This window comes from Triturus cristatus, chromosome 8 (genome assembly GCF_964204655.1).
Source record: "Triturus cristatus chromosome 8, aTriCri1.1, whole genome shotgun sequence".
Taxonomy (NCBI): Eukaryota; Metazoa; Chordata; class Amphibia; order Caudata; family Salamandridae; genus Triturus; species Triturus cristatus.
This window is the reverse complement of record NC_140591.1, coordinates 304,323,266-304,347,116: the sequence shown is the minus strand read 5'-3', so window position 1 is coordinate 304,347,116 and position 23,851 is coordinate 304,323,266. Positions and strand designations below refer to the sequence as shown.

The following is a 23,851-nucleotide window of genomic DNA, read 5'->3' as shown; positions in this document are numbered from 1 at the left end:
TGACCAGGGTTAACACTCCACTCAACCAACAACCCAATTTCTTAAACTACATTTTTTATTTTCACTTATGATACCTTGACCACCCATAATATAATACCTGTGCACGCAGTGGTATACTCCAGAGCTCTGCTGCAACCACCAGGGAGCAGAGAAGTTAAAAGCTGGAGAAAGCCGTCCATTTGGCACGAACTCTTGGCAGCTCTGTGCAAACTGCTGTCACTCCCAGCCTTCTCAAGTCCATGTTTAGATAGTGTGCATTGTGACTGTTTTGCATAATGAGAACTAGAAGGAAGAGTGATGCATTCTTGCAGGACCCACCTGACTGAGAGACGGTCCAGGGAAAGAGTTTGCAGGTTCAGCTCCGGATAAAGCTCCCAACAGGATGGAAGTGATGGAGGTCACTGGGGCTCTTGTCGCACTGGCTGTGGTCCTGCTCCTCGGTCAGTTTCTAAACCTGCAGTGGGCGGCGTGGAAGCTTCCACCAGGACCAACACCGCTCCCTATCATTGGAAGCATGTGGGCCCTGAACTTCACTCTACACCATGAGACTATCATGCAGGTAAGCTGAACAGGGGCTGCTGGAGAACGAGCGATTATAGGGCAAGGCGCAGGGGCTTATTCTAAGTTGACTCCTATCATTTGGGGTAATATTACACAAATAGGGATACCACAGGGTGGAGATTGTACTGGGAGTGGCATAACCGCACCATTCGGATCCGTGCCCCTCCAAATGGTGGCTAAAGGGTAAAAACTGTATTTTTCCCCTTTTCCAAGGTCTGCAAACTCGGAATACGTGTTGTTTGAGCAAATTCCACCAGATGTTGCTTTGGAAAATGTATGCATTAAGAAACCTTCTTTATGCGGAATTATTTCACAAATTACAATCTGATCCAGACACAACCTCCAGTTTACATTCAAGGGGGGATTGGTGGGGGAATCAGAATTATAGCAAGAAGTCAGGTTGGTCACCAGCATGTTGCCCGCAGGGACACCCTTGCAGTGGTAACCTGTGTCTGGCCGGCCCTCCTGGGCAGCATGGGGGAGCATGGAGGTCCACAGGTGTGCACTGCTTTAAGCAAGGAGTGACGAGGTCAGTTTGGGGGCTGGTTGTTCACAGGGGATCAGAGAAGGGAAGCACAAGTAAATCTTTATTCGGTTATAAAGCGTTAATAACCATAAAAGTACATAAAAACATGTTAAATACACAAAACACTGGGGCGTTATTCCAAAGCTCATTCTGGCTCAAATACATTACATTGCAGTGCCGATCTGAACATTTTATGGATCTCTTTTAAACTACCCTTTACCTTAAGTTGACAAAATTTAGTTCATCCAAGGTTTACTCTGTGTTTAAAAATACACTTTAAAAAGGTACTAACATTTTTTGAAATCAGTACATTGTTCAAGAATTGTAAGTGCAGCATGGCAGGACGACAGCTTCTAAGGCCGAGGGTTCTCAGCAAGGGAATTAGCCATAGTTTGCGATGTGCAGTGTAATATTTACAAAACAAAACGGTGTGCATCGTTGATTGATCGGACATTTCGTCACAGGGGCACACTGTTAAGCGCTCATCCCAATTATGTCTTCTAGGGAAGGCTACAAGCCTATGAAAAATATTCAATCTAAATCGTACCAACAAGAAACGCTCAAAATGTGACTCGGCGTAAGTCAGGTACGGTTCCATTTTCAAGGTGGTCATTACTGCCAAGGAATGTTGGACTGATGGTTTATTTATCTCCCTACTTAAGCGCAGTTCTTCCATATGGCTCAGAGCCCTTGTTTTTAAATCTTTCTTTGAGATCTCAGCAATCCATTCGGGGTTTGAATAATATTTATCCAGCCCCAGATCTGCAAGAAGATTTTTCACATATGACAACCACTCGATTTTCCTCGCATGTTCCAAGGACATACAATCTGCCACTATCTCTTTTGTGAATGAATTTTTTGTTGACATCCAAATACGGCGCCACAACAAAAGGGGTTGGATTTTTGCCAGGTCCTAAATATGGGGCATTCCAAGTTCTGCATGACAGGCAAAAGTAGATACTCGCTTAGGTGCCGCCAGGAGGAATCTCATAAATGTGTTCTCTGCTACCTGTAATACATTAGTGTTTTTGTGCCCCCACAACCCCGCCCCGTAAAGTGCGATGGAATGACACTTTGCTTTGTAAATACGGAGCAGCTCTACTGGTGGCCTCTTTCCTAACTTCTGAGAGAATTTTATAAGAGCAATTATTGCACGCAGAAGTAGATGTTTGCGGGCTTCGATGGCCGCTTTCCAGTTGAGTTTTTCGTCTATCATTACCCCAAGGTATGGGTAACTGAGTAGTCAGATCTAATCTCTCTTTATCAAGAGAAATGATCCTTCCCCCATTCTTTCCCTTGCCTGCCACCATTACGTATGTTTTTTTTATATTTATTTTTAGATCCAGCCGGGCCATAAACCTTGAATATCTTTCCAGAGCTTTCTGTAGCTCTCGCGGGGTGCGTGCCAGGATCACGGCATCATCCGCATAGAGAAGCGCGGGCACCAGGCGGTTTTTCACTCGAGGGAGGTCCTGACCCCCCCTCAACATCTCTGCCTCTAGGCCATTAGTATAAAGGGAGAAGAGAAAGGGGGCCAGCACACAACCCTGCCTCACGCCCCGCTCTACCTTAAAGGACTCAGATAGCTCGCCCTGCGTTCCAAAGCAGACCCTAGATGAAGCGTTAGAGTATAGCGCACGGAGGAGGTCTACGAGAACTGGTTCTATACCCATGTCAGTAAGGACTGACCAAAGCTTCGAATGGGAAACGCAGTCAAAGGCCGCGGATAGGTCAACATAGACCATATATAGCCTTCCTTGCTTTGCTGATACGTATTTTCCCATTATTAGGGCTAAATTCAATGCCTGCTCGGTTGTTCCGAAACCCTCTCGGAAGCCGAACTGAATATCGGATAATATCTTATGATCATCTGCCCATTCCTGGAGACGCTGGAGAACCACTCTGCCCAGTACTTTTCCAAGCGAATCCAATAGCGATATTGGCCGATAGCAGGTCACCTCCTCCCTGTTTCCCTTCTTGAATATGGGGACCATGATCGATTGGGTCCAGGTTATAATTAATCCACACTTCATTGCTGCGTCAAACACCCTCTTTAAAATTGGGGCCCATAAGTCTAATTTAAACTTAAAAAAATCGACTGGTACACCGTCTGGGCCAGGGGCTTTTCCGCATTTGCTCAAATTAACAGCGTTTATAACTTCAATAATTCTGAAGTTTAAGGAAATAGGGAATAAGTTGCCTTGGAGACTCTGATTATTCACCTCTGATGTGTCAACTTCTGATAATTTGCCGAAAACTTTAGAGAAATGATTTACCCATACTGGACCCTCAATTGCCACATCTACTGTTGGCTGATCACTTGCATCTATCAGGAAGGGTGTCTTCACCACTTTCCAGAACTGCTCGCTGTTTCTATTCTGTGAGCTTTCATATAGTTGGTCCCAGAGTGCTTTTTTGAGTTCCTGTTTTCTTATTTTACAGGCTAATCAATAGGACCTTCTTAGACTGCAAATCTCCTCTTTATCTCTTACAGATTTTGTCAACGCTTTTTTTAGGGATTTATGAGCTATAGTACAATCCCGGTTAAACCACCCTTTTTTTCCGCCCTTATTCCCTTTTCTGTTACATGTTAGGCAGTCATTTACCTTTTCCAAAATTAGGCTGAAGTTTTTCAGAACTTCCTCTTCCCCAATGTCGACATCTAGGCACTTCACTATGGCGGGATATACCGCAAGTACCACCTTGTTTGTCAGATCTACTGGGTCTATCTTTCCCCATCCTATGGCATAGCCATTTGTTTTTGTTAGATATATCTTATTCTGGGCAAGTGCGGTCATCAACGAGTGTGATGTTAGGTGCCCCTGGTCCATAACCAAGTCAAAGGCCAGGGCAGCGTGATCGCTTAGAGTATTGACTATTAGTCTAAATCTCTGAGCCTTGCTATCAAGGGTCACTGAGACCAATATGTAGTCAATCGTTGACTCGCACCCCCTACCCAGATCGGTTGGCTGTAATTGCCCACAAGAAGTGTTAGTTTTATTTAGTATCACCAGACCTAATTCTGACAGGGTTTCATTAAGAAAATATCCTACCCCAGAATGATTAAAGTGGGTCGTGTAACTTTCTGTTTCCTCCACCACGCCGCAAATATTGCTGTTTTTCGCTTCGCAAGGGTGGTGGTTAAAGTCACCCCCCCAGACGATGCTTGGGACATCTGGCCCTTGCATTTTTTTTATGAGGGAAGAGAGTTTATTACGGAGAACCCCGAATATTTTTACTCTCTCACTTTCTGGCAGGTTGTCATATGTATTTACCAAGATAATAGTCTTCTTCTTTTGAAACAGTAGTCTCAATATCTGATAATTAGGCTGTAGGCTAAGAGCTGTTACTTCTAACCCTGGTATGATATTTTTTATATACACCATCAGGCCACCCTTAGCCCTACCATGGGAGCCTGCAACTGCCGCGGAAAAATAGGTTTTGTACCCTGTCAGATGCATTTCGTTGGTGATCCATGTCTCCTGTAGACATATCACATGGTAATCTTGAACAAAATCCATGGCACTACCATTCATTATTTTTGTGCGTAGGCCCGCTATATTCCAAGACATGATTTGGACTATATTATCGTCCTTTCTAAGATCTGGGAATTTATTTATGCTGACTGCCTTTGCTATGGGTAGATTCTCCCGGTCTCTTTGCACATCATCCCCCGTATGCATAGGTCTACTACAGGGACTATTCCCCACAGTAATAGTGTCAGTTCCTCTGGTTAGTGTCGGGTTAGATGGTGGTGTGTAGTTACTGCTTTCCATTTCTTGTCTTTCTCCGCTTTCGCTTGGAGTGGCAACCTCTTTAAAAATGTTAGGGTCTGTCAAAGTAGATTTTTGTGGAAGCGCCTGCTCTAGGCTAAGTCAATCTACATTTTCCAAGTCAAACAGCGTCGAGAAATGGTTAAAGGTGGGTACATTAAACCCCTGGTGTAGCTGGAGGTTCTTATTCTGATGTAATACATTAGGCCACTGGTTTAGATGGCGATTGTTATTCTGAAACCCCCCCAAAAGACTGAGGATAGAGTAAATGATTGCGGGGATTTTGAAGGGAAAATTGGAAGTCTGCATCCCTCCAGTCTGGGAGAAAGTCTTTTGCAGGGTTTGGTTTTGGGTAGGAAGTCAATTCTCGTGGGTAAAAATAATTAATGTAGTGTGTGAGAATGCCGTCCCCCCCTCTGGCTTCGTACCAGTCGCCAATACATCTGACGGCTCTGTGATCCCTAAAATTTATGATTATCACATCCCCCTTCTTATCTTTGGGTCTTGTTCCCACCCAGCTCGTACGTCTCACCATTAAAATTTCCCCATTTATATGCGCGGGAAGAGGTCTATTTTGTTTCAGCCAATATATGGTTTTATTTCTTAGGGCATGATGGTCCTCCCTAATTCCCTCTGACAGTTCTGGTACCCCAGTCATGATGATAGTATATGGGGCTGATTCTGGGGGTAGGTCCACTCTTCTACTCGGAGGAATATAAGGGGACTGAGGTGGTCGCTCGCCATTCCCATTCTCTAATCTTTCTTTTACAGGTATATTGTTTGTAACCATGGAATTTTTTTTATTTTTTATTTTTTCAGCTTCTCCTATCTTTCCCGCTTTAGAGCTATCACCCACCTTTATCTGCTTATCTGGTTCTTTACCATTTTGGAGAGGGTTAATTTTACCTTTATCTATAATTTCTCTGGCTGGCTTGGTCAAAGCTTTTTTTCCCTGCGCGGTGTAAGATTTTGTTAGGATACCGCTAGTTGATGGTTGTTCTGGCGGCCGAGTAAGGGGGGAAGCTGGGGCGGCAATGTTGCTTTCAGTCTGGGCCCTTAATAGTTCAGTTAGGACCAGGTTATTCCCTTGCACTTGTTTGCCCAGATCGTCCAGGTGTGAGCTTATTAATCTAGTCCTTTCTAAGAGAGGGAGTAGGAGGGACTTAACCATGGTCTCTATTTTAATGAGTAATTCGCCCACAAGGTCCTGGCCAGTAGACAACCCTATAGTGTTAGTGCTTGCAGGTGGGTTATTTATCTCAGGGAGCCCTAAAGATGTCAAGGTTTGAACCAGGGGTTTTACTTTCTCCTTTTTTGCCAGGGATGACGTGATGGGAGAGCCTCGTCTCTTTCTTGTATTTAATCTATTCTCAACGGGCCCTGTTATCAGCGGAGGGGATATAACCAAGTTCGGCGAATCCGATAGCCCAGATGTGGTTAAACTAGTTGTGTGTTCGGGGGAGGGAACCGCACCTGGGGAGTTTACCTCAATAGCTATTTCTTCCCTTTCGAGAGTAGGATAGGAGCTAGTACTACCTAAATCCTCAACTATCAACCCCGGGGATGGTACTTTCCCAATTGTGCCTAAAGAGGAACGTTTACCAGTTAGCAGGTCTAGTGAAAGGCGCTTTTCTGTATCCGCTATTTCCTTTTCCAAAACGGTTGTTACACGTTTAAAGAACTGATCTATAGTACCAGTTACTGGACCTTTAGAGGTATTAACTATTAAAGTGCGCGACTTCCCTGCATCCGATGACATGTTGGTAAACATAAAACAATTCCCACGAATAACAAACCGAAATAAGAGGGGTACAGTATCCGTATGTTGTAAATACTTGCAGCCGTGGGAGGGTACAGCCTTGCCACGCAGTAGGGGTTAGGGGGGTGGCCCGGCCCGTCCTCAATCGTCCTCGGACGGCCACAGACGGCCCGCCCTTTGCCCGGTCTTCGCCCCGCTCGCGTCCCGCTCACGCGATAATAGGCGTGACTTTTGTAACAAGAGGAGGAGGGGCCGGGAAAAGGCACCAGGTGCGATGTACCAGAGCACCCTGGGCCTCGCAGTCCCAGCGTCAAGTGTCAGCCTTCAGGGGTTAAGTAGCGCTTGATCAGACAATGTCCCAACAGCTCCTCCAGGATTCTAAAAACGAAGTAAAAGCCAAGAGTCACAATTCACACCTGCGAGCGGCTCCCGCAAAGCGGGGGCCGCGAGGCGTTTTAAAGGAAAAGTTGATGAAGGGAGGGGCCGGGAAGAGGCACCAGGTGCGATGTACCAGAGCACCCTGGGCCTCGCAGTCCCAGCGTCAAGTGTCAGCCTTCAGGGGTTAAGTAACGCTTGATCAGACAATGTCCCAACAGCTCCTCCGGGATTCTAAAAACGAAGTAAAAGCCAAGAGTCACAATTCACGCCTGCGAGCGGCTCCCGCGAAGTGGGGGCCGCGAGGCGCTTTAAAGGAAAAGTTGATGAAGGGAGGGGCCGGGAAGAGGCACCAGGTGCGATGTACCAGAGCACCCTGGGCCTCGCAGTCCCAGCGTCAAGTGTCAGCCTTCAGGGGTTAAGTAGCGCTTGATCAGTCAATGTCCCAACAGCTCCTCCGGGATTCTAAAAACGAAGTAAAAGCCAAGAGTCACAATTCACGCCTGCGAGCGGCGCCCGCGAAGCGGGGGCCGCGAGGCGTTTTAAAGGAAAAGTTGATGAAGGGAGGGGCCGGGAAGAGGCACCAGGTGCGATGTACCAGGGCACCCTGGGCCTCGCAGTCCCAGCGTCAAGTGTCAGCCTTCAGGGGTTAAGTAGCGCTTGATCAGACAATGTCCCAACAGCTCCTCCGGGATTCCGATCAAGTCTCTCTCCGGTCTCTCGCAGCTTCCATACTGCTCACTCCCGGGTTCCAGCCGCTTCCGGTGTTTGGGTATCCAAGAGAAGCACAAAAGGAGGTGATGCTGTGCACATGGGTAATATGGATGGTGCTTCATAAAACATAACATAAACATAACATAACATAAAACATTTCCCACGAATAACAAACCGAAATAAGAGGGGTACAGTATCCGTATGTTGTAAATACTTGCAGCCGTGGGAGGGTACAGCCTTACCACGCAGTAGGGGTTAGGGGGGTGGCCCGGCCCGTCCTCAATCGTCCTCGGACGGCCACAGACGGCCCGCCCTTTGCCCGGTCTTTGTCCCGCTCACGCGATAATAGGCGTATCTTTTGTAACGGGAGGAGGGGCCGGGAAGAGGCACCAGGTGCGATGTACCAGAGCACCCAGGGCCTTGCAGTCCCAGCGTCAAGTGTCAGCCTTCAGGGGTTAAGTAGCGCTTGATCAGACAATGTCCCAACAGCTCCTCCGGGATTCTAAAAACGAAGTAAAAGCCAAGAGTCACAATTCACGCCTGCGAGCGGCTCCCGCAAAGCGGGGGCCGCGAGGCGCTTTAAAGGAAAAGTTGATGAAGGGAGGGGCCGGGAAGAGGCACCAGGTGCGATGTACCAGAGCACCCTGGGCCTCGCAGTCCCAGCGTCAAGTGTCAGCCTTCAGGGGTTAAGTAGCGCTTGATCAGACAATGTCCCAACAGCTCCTCCGGGATTCTAAAAACGAAGTAAGAGCCAAGAGTCACAATTCACGCCTGCGAGCGGCGCCCGCGAAGCGGGGGCCGCGAGGCGTTTTAAAGGAAAAGTTGATGAAGGGAGGGGCCGGGAAGAGGCACCAGGTGCGATGTACCAGGGCACCCTGGGTCTCGCAGTCCCAGCGTCAAGTGTCAGCCTTCAGGGGTTAAGTAGCGCTTGATCAGACAATGTCCCAACAGCTCCTCCGGGATTCCGATCAAGTCTCTCTCCGGTCTCTCGCAGCTTCCATACTGCTCACTTCCGGGTTCCAGCCGCTTCCGGTGTTTGGGTATCCAAGGGAAGCACAAAAGGAGGTGATGCTGTGCACATGGGTAATATGGATGGTGCTTCCTCCGCTCTAGATGAGCAAATAGCAGTGGGGGAGGGGCTTGCTCAGTAGTGTTGGAGGGAGAAAGAGGGGAAGCAGGAAAACCACAGGGGCAAAAGGAGACCAATGGGGAGAAGGTGCTGCAAAAACACACAAAAGGTGAGTGGAGAGCCAGTGGCGGGCCTTTGGGGAGTTTACTTTGTCAGACCGGAGGTGGGCACACCTATGAAGAGTAGGCTGGGAATGCAACAGATGCTCTAGGAGCAGAGATAAGCAGGCAGAGAAGATGAGTGTACCACCTGCCAGTGCAGGGGATGCCAGCTGCCAACAGAATGGAGCAAAGAGGCTGGCAGAGCAGAGAGATGGGCAGGAATGAAGCAGACTGCTGCCCACCCTGGAAAATGTTTGATGGAGGGGTTCTGTCACCGGGGAAGAGCCTCACAGGGACAATCGGAGTTATCAGATGTGAGATCCATTTTTCAAAGACAGTGAGTGCCTTGGCACGGGTATATCCTGATGAGGAACTGGAAAGGGCAGGAGGCACAGAGGCTGGTAAGCATGGTGTGGATACAGGACAGCAGTCAGGTGACATGGCGAGGGATGCAGGCCCACATAGAAGAGCTGCAAGAAGAGGCAACTCTGGAGAACTCTGGAGGAACAAGGGGTGCTGGAGAGGAAATAATATAGGGGGTCTTACCACATCGGCTTTAAAGTTCTTCGAATGAAGGAGAAGCAGAGGTGAGTGTCCAACTCTAAGAACGGAGAAAAGGGTGAGAAAGGACAGTAAGCACTAACCCAAAACGAGGCAAGGGGGCATGACCTGCGAGTGTCAAGAGATAAATACCAAAAAACCGCATGGACAGGTGGCTAGAGACATGGCAACCAATGGGCCGCAAGAAGGGAGACATGTTGCAGACCGAGTGTGGCAGTGACTGGGAGGACGTGTGCAGGAAAGATAGGAGGGAAGGAAAGAGAATAGATGTGCAATGTGATGCGCGAATGTAGATGCCTGTATGTCAGCATTCCCAATATATGCTAATATTTATTGCGAGGAATTTCCAGAATGCAAAACGATGCACATGGACACCATAAATACCACCCAGATAATCCTTGGAGGGGCGGCCTGGCTTAGATATGACGAAGATTTGAGTGCTGGGTTGGAAGCAGAGTAGAAGGTGGAATGTGGCAATTTGTATAACAACCTCTGACTGCTGTAAGCAACCCCTGGTCGCTCATACCGGCAGAGCACAATGCTAGCAGTCAACCACTCCCTTAAGCCCCCTCTAATGGGCGCCCCACCCAGGAAAGAATGTGGAGCGCAGAAGCTGAGGCACAGAGAAGCATGTTGGTCATTCAAATCAATCAAATCAAAGATAGCTTTATTCGATTTTTAGGTAAAAAATCATAAAAGCACATTTAAAAAAGATACACATTCATTTATGTCACATCATAAGCTTGATTAAAAAGAGAGGTCGCTACTTTCACGTTCTTCTATCTCTACATTACACCATAGGAATAATATTTGCAAAATTAATTCCAAATATAAGAAGCAATACATGTTTATACCACATACTAACGGACACTGTTTTGAAATCTTGTTTTCACCTTATACTAGCATTTCAATGCATAACAATCAAGCAGAGTAGCATGACTTTCATCTTTACATTGTTTTCCTGGACCTAATAACACTTTTTAAAAAAGAGGATACAGCCGGCATCATCATTTCATTTTCCAAAGATTGTAATTTCAGATAAGCAATTCTGCACTGTTTTAAACCCATATTGTTTAAAATTGGTATTAAAAACCTTTTCCTCAGTAGTGTATAAAATTTACAAAATAAAATGGTATGTATCATGTATTGGTTCGAAATGCCAACAAACGGACAAATAGGTTGTAAATTTCGGGCCCAATCATTGACTTCGGGAAAAGTAATCATTCTATGTAATATCCCCAGCCGCAAGCGTGTCAGGAGCATACGGTCAAAGCTTCCATGTACCTTTATCAGATAGGGCTGTAGGCCTGAGCAACTTAACATCAATTGGTTATCCATCACAGTTGTTTTTTCCCTTTCTGTATTCCATCTCTTATTCTCTAAATAGGTCAGACACTCTTCTTTTATTACCTTTCTCTAGATAGAAACCATGCTCTCTGGTGCTTCATAGTATTCAGGATGACCAATTTCGTTAGCATTTGTTTAATAAAGCCAAGCCAGTGTATGGAGATAGCCATATCTACTCTTAGACAATCCAGGTTTACATCACGATTAAAACTAGTTTCATCTGATACCCAAACCTTGTGCCAAAGCAGAAATGGATTCATTTTTATCGTATCAGTAATAAAATGCAGTCCAAGTTCAGAGTGGCAAATGAAATTGGCGGTCGATTTTGGTGCTGCCAAAGGTAACGTATAAATGCATTTTCGCAGCGTTGTAAATTTTGTACTTCTGTAAATCCCCAAATGGCTGACCCATACATAGCTGTTGAAAGGCATTTTGATGTGTATATGGTTATTGACTCCGAGATAGGTCTGCAGCCTAGATTTCTACAGAAATTAATCACTGCTCCTATGGCTCTAGTTAACTGTAATTTTCTAGCCTGTATAGCTGCAGACCAAGACCCTGTGCGATCAAAAGTGATCCCCAAATAGGAGAATTTGTCCGTACATTCAAATTTTTGATCTTGAATGAAAAGATTGCATTTTTTTGTCGCCTTTTTCCCACATTTCATTGTTTATGTCTTGCTAATTAATATTCACTTTTAATCCCCTCTCTTGCATAAAAAAGACAACATTTGTGACAGCTCTTTGCAACGCTATTTGTGTCCGCGTCATTATTACCGCGTCATCGGCATAGAGCAGAATTGGGACTGGGGTGCTATTAATGATCGGATAATCCTGAAGATGCTCGATCAGATATTGGCCAAGACTGTTAATATACAACGAAAAAAGGAAACGGGGCAAGTACACAGCCTTACCTCACTCCCTTACTCATTGAAAATTTGGCAGAACACTCCCCCTGCTTCCCAAACCTTACCCTAGCCCCTGCCTCCCTATATAATTACCGTATAAATATAAGCAATGGTGGGTCAACTCCCATCGTTTCAAGTACGTACCATAGCTTTTCATGCTTTACGCAATCGAATGTGGAGCTCAAGTCTACAAATGTTAAAAACAATTTTCCCTCCTTTGCTATGGTGTATTTACTTATTATGAGGCTAAGGTTCAGTCCTTGCTCAATAGTGCTGAGACCTGCTCGAAACCTGTATTGTAGTTTAGATAGGACTCCTGTCTCTTCAGCGCATTGTAGCTTGTTTAAAATTACCCTTCCCACCACTTTTAAAAGGGAATCCAAAAGGGAGATTGGACGGTAGCACATTGGTTCATTTCTATCGCCCTTTTTGAAAATAGGAACCACTATTGCATCTGACCAAGAAGGGATAAGACCATGTCAGCAGCATTGAGTTATATCATTAGTTAAGAGTGGTGCCCACATTTCAGTGTTAGTTTTATAGACATCCACCGGGACGCCGTCCAGCCCAGGTGCTTTGCCAGAGGCACTCTCGTTTATGGAGCTAGTTACTTCCTTCACAGAGAAGCAAATATCTATAGGAAACACTGAGGACTGGGCACTATCAGCAAGCGCCGCAGTTAATGTGTCGTAATAAGAGAGGAGGTACCCTAACGTTAGATAGGGACAGGGTAAGCACAGTTCAAAAAACAAGATAGGTCCCTACTGAGACTGAAAAAAAATGACTTTTCGCATTAAAATACGGCCTCCCTGCGTCCAACGAAACAGCTTCCGGTGTATAGTGAACCGGAAGCTGTTTCGTTGGACGCAGGGAGGCTGTATTTTAATTACCAGGCTTTTTATGTGAGCTTATTTTTGGCAAAAAGAAAAATTGCATAATTTTCAGCGCGTAAATCCTTATTAGTGCCTAATTACCTTGTGTACGTTTCCAGTCACGACTCATCCTTTGGCGTGATCAGGATCAGCGAAAAGCCATTCTAATTACCAATGCGAAAAGTCATTTTAAATATAAAACTGTTGTTTGTTAAAAATTTACAACTACAAGACGGTGGCCCCAACAAATACAACTTACATCCGTTTGGCATTGGCCTATGGTTTTAAAGTGTGGGACATCATCAAGATCCCCTGTATTCTATTCACGTTTCTTGTCTATGAGGAAGAGAACAGAATTCCTTATACTATAGAAAACAGTCCTGAAGAAGGTGAACATTTGTCTACTCACCAAAACGCTGCATCGACTTTTGTTTTCTAATGCTATTATGAAATGTTTTTATATGTAACAACTGTAATGACATTATTCAGTTTTATTTTTGACTTATTCTCTGTGTTGCACTGACGTACTTAGTAATAATTTGATTGTATCATTTTGATGTTGTTTATGTATTGATTCCCAAGGTGATTTGTGACACATTTTCACAAAAGCTGTGTTTCTCAGTAGTGACCTATCTTGTTTTTTGAGAAGTTAATGTGTCTACATCATCATGGGTCTTAGGCACGTCATTATACATGCCAGTGAAATACTAGACCACCTATCCCCACTGATAGCAATATCTATATTGTCAGAGCAAAAGGGTGCATTGACCGCTTTTCAAAAGCTGCTACTGTCTTTCCTAAGGCATGCATCATGTAAAGCTTGCCATGCCTCTACTCTAAGCTGCACCTTTCATTTTTTTAATACTTGGCGATATTTAAATCTTCCTGTTGTATTTCCTCAGGGATTCTATTTGTCTTGTGTAGCGCCATCTTCAATACCTTATGTGCCTTACTGCATTCTCGATCAAACCAGCCCTGATTTTTATTCATACTCCGTTTCTGTTCCACTGTTAGTATTTTCTGGACTTCTCTGCTTATATTTCCAAAGGCATTTAGAACATCTTCATCATCCCTTTCCTCTGTGAGACAAATTTTAAAGTCTTCTTTGGACCTTTTTATAAGTTGATTAATAAAAACCCTAGGATCTATTTTTGACCACTTTAATGAGTACCCATTCATGCTAGCAAGACTAATTTTGGGAGTATATTGTACACCCATATCACTTTTAGCCCTAACATGGCTCCCCACAACAAAGTCAATGCTAATCGGGTAGTGGTCACTCCTTGCAATACTCCCTTAAGCCCCCTTTAATGGGCGCCCCACCCAGGAAAGAATGTGGAGCGCAGAAGCTGAGGCACAGAGAAGCATGTTGGTCATTCTATAAAGTGGCATGTTAGAGATTGTCTTCGACCTGTTCTGATGTGAGCACTCCAAATGCAAAGCAAAACACCTCTTAATGCAGTGCTACTCCACCAGCAGGTACAGTTACTTTACTGTCCAGAGGCAAGAGAACAGGAGTGAGTTTCTGTGAATAAAACAGTAACGTATGAAGTTATGTAGTGCCTGGACACTCTATTGGGTGATTTGCCGCACTTTATAAATCCTGATTATTGATTGATTATGTAGGAGTAGTTACAACATTACCTTGGCCGGCAGTGTGGAGGTCTGAATGATTGTGGAGTGATTTACATTTGATTGACAAAGGGCATGGAGGAGGTAAATGTGTAGAAAACTAGAAATCAGGTAAGGAACATGAGGGTATGGTGTAAAACAACTGGATAGGCAAATATGGTGCTGTAAAAGGGTGGGACCTTCCCGGATGATACCCATGCCCAATTTGACCATCTTTCCTCTACAAAACATACCCAAAAAGGCAGTAGAGGTTTTCAGACAGATACATGACTTGTTATGCCCAAAATGCAGCTCAGAGATTGAGTCTACCCTGCAGAGTGAATGCTCAGTGTCTTATTCAAAGCTAGATATGGCAAATCAGTTAGTGAGAGGGTTTAGGGCAGGGCCCAAGTTAGGACAGTGTGACATTAAGTATGCATTCTGGCTACTGCTACTACACGCTGATGACTTCTATCTATTGGAGATATTTTTCTGTGGCAATATCTATATAGACAAGGCAAGACGATGCAGTGCTCAGTGACTTGTATGGTCTTTGACACCTTCGGCAACTTCTTGGAGTGGATACTGAAGAGAAACAGGAGGTCTTTGCTGGTGCTGCTTCTCAGGATCTACTCTGTGTGGGCAGAGCTGGAAAAAAGGGACCCAAGCCTAGCAAAGGCGCAGAGCTTCCTACTAGAAGAAACAGGGGGAATCTCTGTGCATGGTCCTCAGAAACAAGACAATAGCTGGCTGAGTTCTCTGTTCCAGATCCAGCTCTAACCCTCCTGCCTGCATATGCATGTTTGTAAGGTGTATTTATAAAGTGCACTGTGACCAGACTGGTATCCTGGCGCTGAGAGTCGCTACTGTCATGATGAGAAGCTAGCGGGAATAGAAATATAGGGAAAGGTGTAATTATCATCACATCAGCATTGTTTTGGGAAAAGCCAGGTCTTAAAGGCTTTCCTGAATGTAAGCAAATCTTCCTGAGATCACAGTTGAGGCGGAAGTTTATTCCAAACCTGAGCGGCATTAATAGAAAAGGCTTAGCCCCTTGACGCATTCTGCTAAATCTGTATTCTTGAACAAGATTGGCTGTAGCATGGGGGTGCTAGTGAGCCCGAAGCAAGATGGCCGCACTCTAGTGCAGCTTCGCCGGCCAGGCAACTAATATCCATTCAATATCCGTCCATATGACTGTCCCACAGTAACTAGAGAGGCCCGAGTGTGCTGCGATACCCTGGGAAAAGGAGGCTGCCCGAAAATCTGAAATTTGATGCTGTAAAGCGCCTGCTGGACATGGTTCACGGAAGGCCCTGATAGGCCCGGGCTGTTAGTGAATGCACCAGCATCAGACTGAGCGATGGACAACTAGCACTCGACTGCCGCTTGGGTAGGAGCAGATTTGGTAAGCGGCAACCCGGCTGTGAAAGGAACGCATGCTGCTGACCTGCCACCGAGAAATTTAGTGCTGCCGTGGAGAGGTGGAGCGTGGGACGCTGTGCGGCCTGTGGCTGTTTGCTGCGGCCCGGCCTGTGCGGAGGTGAGGAGAGTGGGTGCAGCAGCTGTGCTGGCAGAGTCCCTTGGCATGGGCCGGGCGGTGCGCGCTGCAGGCCAGGCGGCTGATCCAGCGACGGACTCCAGTGCAAAGCTGCGGGAGCGACATGCAAAGGGAGAGGCCGGATTATAGTGACTGTTTGGAGATGATTAGCGCCGGACTGCCTGCTTAACTGCCAGTGCAGGTGCTGAGCCTCCGAGACAACTATTTCTGACTGGAGGTCCTGAGTCGACACAGAAAGCACTATGCTCCTAAGGGCCATCAGCGGAGACCCGATCTGGGTGAGGGTGTGAGCGACGAGTGCTGTGAAGACTGAGGTGGTGCAATCGCGGTAGGAACGTGAATAGCAAGCAGGCCGTATCAAGAGACAGAGTCACTGTGTAGCTGGCACTGCAACCTGGTGCATACCGGTCAGGCTAAACGGAGGAGGCTTCTCTAAGAGGTACACTGCTGCGAATATCATGCGCTATTAATTGAAGGCAGCCCAGTGTATGAGGGGAAGCAAACATATGCTGCAATCACCATAGCCACTCAGGGACAGTGCTATTGAACTGAAGCTACTGAGACTGAAAATTAGGTAACTAGCTGCCGGGCACTGTGCAGGAATTTCTGTATGAGCACAAAGCCTGACAAGCAGATGCAAAGCCCAGACTAGAAGGAATAAGTGGCTAGTGAAACGCCCAGTGTGCTGAAAAAAGGTCTCTCACCCTCTCTGGGGCTCTACACACTTGTCTGCACGGCCTAAGTGTAAGCATCATTCCAGTATCACTAACGTGGGCATTCCTTCTTGATTAGAGGGGTAGAGTCACTGACCACGATGGGCAAGCCAGAGAAAGGACAATCGAAGCTCACATTTGAGGCGAAGAAAGCACTGCGTTCTACACAAGGCGACTAGAGCTACTCGGAGCTGGACCCTGCTGCTCAGAGTTCCCCACAACTTGCCGTGACCCTGCAGGCAATGCAGCAAAGTCTGCTCTCCATAGACCTCAAGATGAACCCATTAAATCAGCGCATCGACTCTATATTGGCCAAACCAGATAAACAAGCCTCCAGGATCATGGAGGCGGAGCAGCGTCCATCAACGGTGGAAGATGATATGCAAGCCACGACTAGTAAGTGCTCAGAAATTGAAAAACTCCTCCACATTATCCAAGCCACAAATGAGGACTTGGAGGCACGCTCGCGACGCAGCAATGTACGAATAGTTGGTATACCGGAATCCACCAACACCGGAAGAATATAGGTATACGTTGAACAGATGCTAACGGAGATGTTTGGCCGGGAAAGTTTCTCCTCTGTCCTGATTGTGGAGCAGGCACACAGATCACTAGTGGCGAGACCCCCTCCGGGCACGCCTCCCCGCTTGGTCATAGTCAAACTGTTGAAATACCGGGATAGGGACACAATTCTGCACCTGGCCTGGGAGGGACTGGAGTTAAACTACAAAGGATTCCATCATGCATTCTACCGTGACTTCGCAGCATCGGTGCAGGCTGCGAGGAGGGAATACCAGGCTGTCACGAAGCAACTCCAAAAGATAAATATCACATACGCTATGCTTTACCCAGCCAGATTGAGGATCGAATGTGAAAGACAGCTAAAAATATATAACTCCCCTAAAGCAGTGCAGAAATTTCTAAAAAAAGCTAAAAAATCACAACGTGCTCCCCGAACGCAAGAGGCTGAGGACTCGGATTGATTACCTACCGGGGAAATATGATGAGCGAGTAGACTCACTACAATGCGATGCACGTGAAGAGAAGCACTAGCTTGGAAAATATGGAACTGTTCGATGTCTGGTTTGCCTGGTCACCAGATATGCTACCTAGAACCTTGTCAGACCACAATCCGGTCAAGCTCACTCTGCGCATCCCAGTATATGTGCCCCGTCAGTGTATGTGGAGATTTAGAGAGGCTATTTTGCAGTATTTTAGCATAAATAAGGGGTCGGTAAGCACAGCCACCATACTTTGGGAGGCTTTCAAGGCCACTATCAGGGGAACGTGCATCAGCACTAGTGCAGGCATACTAAAAGACATCCATGGGCAACTCTCAAAAGTCGAAGCGGCGTTGAAACAATAAGAACGGTATCAGGAAGCTTCCCCGAGCGATGACACACTAGCTAAAATCAAAGATTTGGTTCTAGAATATAACGAGCTGGAGGAAGGGGAGGTGGACTACCTGTCAAAGAGGCATACTGCACGCGCATATGGAAAGGGGGGGGGAGGCCAGGCCATACTCTTACGGTCAAAATCAAGCAGAGGGCTGAGCAGCACACTATTACAAAGATATCTGATGAGTCTGGCATAGACCATTAGGACTAGAAGGCAATCCTGGTGCAATTTCAGGGATTTTTTGCAGATTTGTATACATCTCTGGGTGACGCAAGCCCTACTGAATTGGAAGACTACCTGGTAGATGTTTCGCTGGCTTGGTTGTCCAAAGGACAACGGGACTATTTGTGCCAACCATTTGAAGCGGCTGACATACGTGAGGCAATTAAGGCCCTCCCAAATAAAAAAACACCAGGTCCTGACGGACTCACAAGTGAATTTATAAGGAATATGCGGATGAGTAGATACCATATATGCTTGATAAGTACGAGGAAGCCTACGAATCAGGTATACTACCACCGTCGCTTAGGGAGGCTCTGATAATCACACTCCTGAAGAAGGACAAAACACCATTCAAGTGTGAATCACATCGGCAGCTCTCGCTTATAAATACCAATGCCAAGATACTGGCAAAGATGCTGGCCACAAGACTCCAACCGGTGATGCCGAACTTGGTCCTACCGGTCCAATCTGGGTTTATACCAGAGAGATCCATTTCGCACAACTTACGCACGATTTTCGCCATGTATCATTTACTAAATCCTGAGCTTTAGGCCACTGCAGTGTTATCGGATGTGGCCAAAGCATTCAATTCCATAGAATGGAGTTACGTGTTCCATATACTGCAAAGGCTGGGGATACCTGACTACTTCTGCAGATGGCTGCGATTACTATATGCTGCGCTGAGGGCGCGGATCCGGATAGATGGACTAACATCTCAGCCTGTTTGGATTTGTAGAGGGACAAGACAAGGGTGTCCACTCTTGCCCCTCCTTTTCTCATTGATGCTCGAGCCACTAGCCTGTGTTATTAGGCAACGTCACAGTGAATCAGCATTGCGGTTTGCACTTAGGCCCATTGGCATATCTTTGTATGCTGACGATATGGTGCTTTATGTCAGAGAACCGAAAGGTACTTATCCCCAATCTTATGGGAGTACATCAGGTTTGGGTGAATCTCAGGGCTCAATATAAACTGGAACAAATCGATCATAGTACCCCTACCGGAGTGCACCACACCGCACGCACTGGAATTTCCCCTTGAATAGTCCGTCGACCCTGTAAAGTACCTGGGAGTATGGATTCACCGAGACCCTGAAATAGTGGTAAGGGAGAACTACAGTACTGCCTGCACGCACTGGAAAACCAGGTCTCCAGATGGATGGTACTAACATTGTCGCTTGCGGACCGTATAGTTCTCATCAAGATGATTGTCCTGCAGAGGTTTTTGTACTTGTTCAGTAACATCCCTATAAAATTATCCAGACAGTTCTTTCAAAACGTAGGATCTCAGCTGGTGAAGTTGGTGTGGGGTGGGAAGCAGCCCTGTGGAGCCTGGGATACGCTCATTTTAGATTATAGCAAGGGGGGATTCAGTGTGCCAGACTTGCATCTCTATTATTTATGTGCCCAAGCACAATATGCACATTACTGGTATAATTCCCATGCATTTATACCGCTTGTAGTGACGCCCAACCGATCCCACTGCGCAGCATTATATCACATATTAAAAGGGGGACACCTAAAAATGAAATTAACACTATAGACTGCACTGTTGCAGCCTGGCAGGCTATAGGCCAGTCGGCAGCAAAGCTTCCGTTATATGCCCCTACGCTCCCAATAGCGCACCCATACGGCACTCTTAGTCACATAGGAACCTGGGGCCATGCGCTCTTTAACCCTAGCGGGTATAGAAAAAATGCACGATCTCTATCCTAATGGTACATTTCTCACGGCAGAGGAGCTCCTGTATACAAAACATGTCACCACTGTTTATGTTCACATTTCATAGGCTTTGTGCGGCCGTGCAGGCACTCTACCACTCCTTCCTAGACGAGCCGCCGACACTACATTCACTGCAAACACTACTGGCCAGCCGCACACGACACAAACGAATCACTAAGCTTTATAGAGTGGTATGGGATGAACGAGTGATTGATACATCCGTTAGCTTAAATTGTTGGAATGAGAAACTTCAACCAAAGCTCACACAGAAAGAATGGGAGATCAGGTGCTGAGCCACAGAAGCGTTGATGCCAAATGGTAACCTATTACGTATTATTTATTTCTAATATCTTCACCAGGTGTACTTTACGCCAGTTAGGCTGTACAAATATGGTATTAGGGAATGTGATGCATGTAAACGATGTGGCTTACACGGCAGATTTTTTGCATTTGGCGTGGGAGTGCCGTCAAATACATGACTTTTGGGAGGAGGTGGTCAACCGACATCAGACCATGATCAATGCGGAGGTGCAATGTAATCCGCATGTGTGTCTTCTAGGTCTCACGCCTCTATTAAAGGGCGCAATTGGCAAGTTTACAAAAATTGCGCTGCTGTTAGCAAAGAGGAGGGTGGCGGTAAACTGGGAAAGCAACACAGCCCCTATGCCTGAGCAATGGTTAGAAGACTTAGTGTACTGTAAAGAGAACCTTAGTCTTTATGCGGAGGAACTGCTGATGATGTCAAGGACCAAGGACATATGGGAACCGTTGTTGAGTTACCTGAGGTCAAAGGAACCATGTGCACCGGATGGGGGAGATGGTTAAAGACTATATGCCATATTTACTGTCATTATGTATATTTGCAATATACAAATAGCTTGCAGTAGAGGTACAATGGAGATGTGTAATCAGTGCACCGTATGTTGTTCTTTTGCTGGTTTTTTTTCGGAAAAAAAAAGATTGGCCGTAGCAGAACATAGTGATCTTCCTGGAACATATTTCCTCAGTCTGGTCTGTAATAGCTTTGGACCTCTGTTCTGGAGGGCTTTGAATACAATACAGAGTGAGTTAAAGAGGATTCTTTGTTCGATGGGTAACCAGTGAAGGTCCCTAAGAGCACTGGAGGCAGAAGAATCCGCAATCTATTTAGAGTCAGTTTGGCCATGGCAATCTGAACCCTGTCTAGTCTCTTAATCAGATAGTTAGGGGCTCCTTAGAGGAGGGCATTACAGTAGTCTAGTCTGCTCAACACTATACACCTTGCAATTAGAGGTTTAGCTTGAGCAGGTAACATTGGAAAGGGCAATCTAAGGCTCTGAAGAAATGCAAGGCACACCCCTACTACTCACTAACATGCTTTTGGAGAGAAAGGTGTTCGGCTAAAGTAACTCTAATGTATTACTAGATGAAGACCCTTAAGTGAATTTCCTATGTGCATATACAAATGTTTACTAAAATCGAAAGGACTTTGCAAAATGCCAGACTTAAAAATTTACGAAACAATAATTCTGGCCACGGTCTCTTTTTTAGCTCTCAGAGAGAGAGCTCCTGGAATGTGTGCATGGAGGAGATCAGCTCAGCCATGGATGGCTGTGTCATTCATCATATTCATCAGGCATTGGCTGATTGTTACTGTCATTCCTCATATTCATCAGGCATTGGCTGATTGTTACTGTCATTCATCATATTCATCGGGCATTGGCTGATTGTTGCTGTCATTCATGATGTGTTGAGCAGCACTAAGCCAGGGCCGCTTGAATGATGCACCAGTGGAGGGTTAAACTATGCAGCAGGGTTTACTTATTTATGCGTCAAGCAAAGGCAAATTATGTGACATAATGCGGCACATTTTGTGACAACGTTACTGCATTATTTAGTCTATTTTACACGTTACCACTGCCTGCACAAAGGTTCCACATCTGGTTAGTAACAGTTTCACACTCAAGTACAGCAGTAGGCATTGGAAGGTAACCCGTCGCCTTTCACAACGCGCCCTCCACTGCACAGCAGCGCAAGTTGCAGCATTTGTAGTAGCTTTTGATACGTTTGAGCTCAAATAAAATAAAAATCTGGGAAAAATCTGCACCATATGCAGACGATAATGGATTATGTGGCAGATGCAGAAAATCTGTTTTTATGTGGGAAACACAGCAGCCGCAGAATTGCATAATTCCAGGAGCCCTGACTAAGGAATTTGTCAATTTGACCGGTGCACCACTGAAGTGAACACACATAAAATGAACTGGATCACGAAGTAGATTCAAAATTGTAACCATAAAATGAATAGCTATTCCTAATATACCTAGAAAATAAACAAATCAATGTAACCCAATTTGTGTTGCATTTTTCAAGAAAATATAGACTCGAAAATACAAATATTACATTTAGAATATGTGACTGTTTTCACTTGTTAATTTAGTATACTTAAAGTATGAAAAATAAATCACATGCAAGTGATGTCGATGTAAACAAAACAAGAAGTGTATTAGCGTGTATTCCGAATATTGTTTACATTTGTAATTTTCCAAAAGTATGCCAATACAATACAGACCACTATTCCTCACCTATACACAGATATCTTTACTCCCATTTCCCAGAGGATTACAGGGGTGCCTTCTGCTGGCCATAATCTGCTAAGCAGGGGTTCTTCTCTTTTATTCAGCTGTGATTGTTTTTGAACAGACAGCATGGCACAATGTGATGCCAAGATCTGTTATTTAATGCACCCTTCTCAAGGGTACTGAAGGAGCTTAAAAAACGATCAGTGGTAAAATAATGATCGATGGAAGACTGGGCCAGAATCAGTCGTATACCAGGCAAGAATATGACAAGCCGGTAATGTTGGGTCAGAGTCAGTTGTATGCCAGACGTACCGTTGTATAGTACAATAGTGAAGAAGAAGAGTCAATCACCTGACAAGATCACCTCTGATAGGGCAGTAGAGCTGAAACGGAGTTAGCCATATGCTAAGCACACATGTTGGACTCTCAGGTAGGACTAAAGCAAAGTCAATCATACGCCAAGTGTCCGATAGCACATGAGAGGCATCAAACCCACGTTAGGTGAACCTTTGACAGGCAGATAAGTCTAAAGAAGAGTCGCTCACACAGTCACATCTCTGAGAGTTGGGTAGCAGGGGGACAGTCGGGTGCCATGAAGCTTCCACTTTTGACACTTGCGTGGGGGTGAGCGCCTTTGTGTAGTGTTGTGTAACATGAAGCATTTGCATGGTTTACAACTACTTTACTTTGAGCAGAGACACTGGTCTCCAAGCAGAAGCTCATAACTTAGAGAATTTAAAAAAAAAATCTGTTTATTAGATTTCATGCAAAAAGTACATACATCCCAGCAGGCAGAGAATTGCTGGAACATGGGGCGGATGCGAAAGCCACTTGTCGACCAATATAACCAGCGGCACAGATGTGCCCATGTTGAACAAGGCAATAATAAACACAGTTACACCCATCAAAACGTCATAACAAAGTAAGCAAGCTCATGAGACAGCATGGAAGAAGTGAGGAGTCAAGTCATATGTGAGGAAGGATGAAAACAGCCCAGGGGAGCGCCCACCAAGTACGAAGAGAAGATAGCATGTATGAACAGGTCACATGAGGGTGGGGGGAAGAGGTGTAAGGGGGGAGAGGCCCCAACCCGGGAAGGGACAGGCAATGGAGATGTGATAGATTTGGGGAGATCAGTTGTGCGTGCTGAGATATGTATGGTGTACTGATCGGAAAACTGCAAAATCCAGTGGTCCTCATGTGTTGTATGGGGGCACTCACCCTTTCGCGCGCTGGCATGCACCGTCATGAATGTTGTGTGTAAAAGTGAAGGCCTAGAGGGAGCGTGCATCATTTTTGACTTCCACATTAAGAAGGAAGGCCTGTCTCCCCCCACTCGCCACCGGAGCGTGAAATCCCCTGCATGCGGGGGCAGTGGAGGGTATGAGCCTCTGCTCGAGTCCATGTCAATAGGTCACGGAGCCAGCGCTGGAGATGAG

The 23,851-nt window shown here is 45.8% G+C and overlaps 1 protein-coding gene across 1 annotated transcript in view; it reads left to right on the top strand.

Moving 5' to 3' along the window:
* The first annotated feature begins 324 nt into the window (after positions 1–324).
* Positions 325–23,851, top strand: part of LOC146802023 (cytochrome P450 2J2-like) — a 472,990-nt gene continuing 449,463 nt past the window's right edge. Inside the window, exon 1 of the mRNA XM_085621578.1 lies at positions 325–559. Coding sequence (XP_085477704.1) covers positions 383–559 — 177 coding nt within the window. The 5' untranslated portion in view covers positions 325–382. The remainder of the gene's footprint in view (positions 560–23,851) is intronic.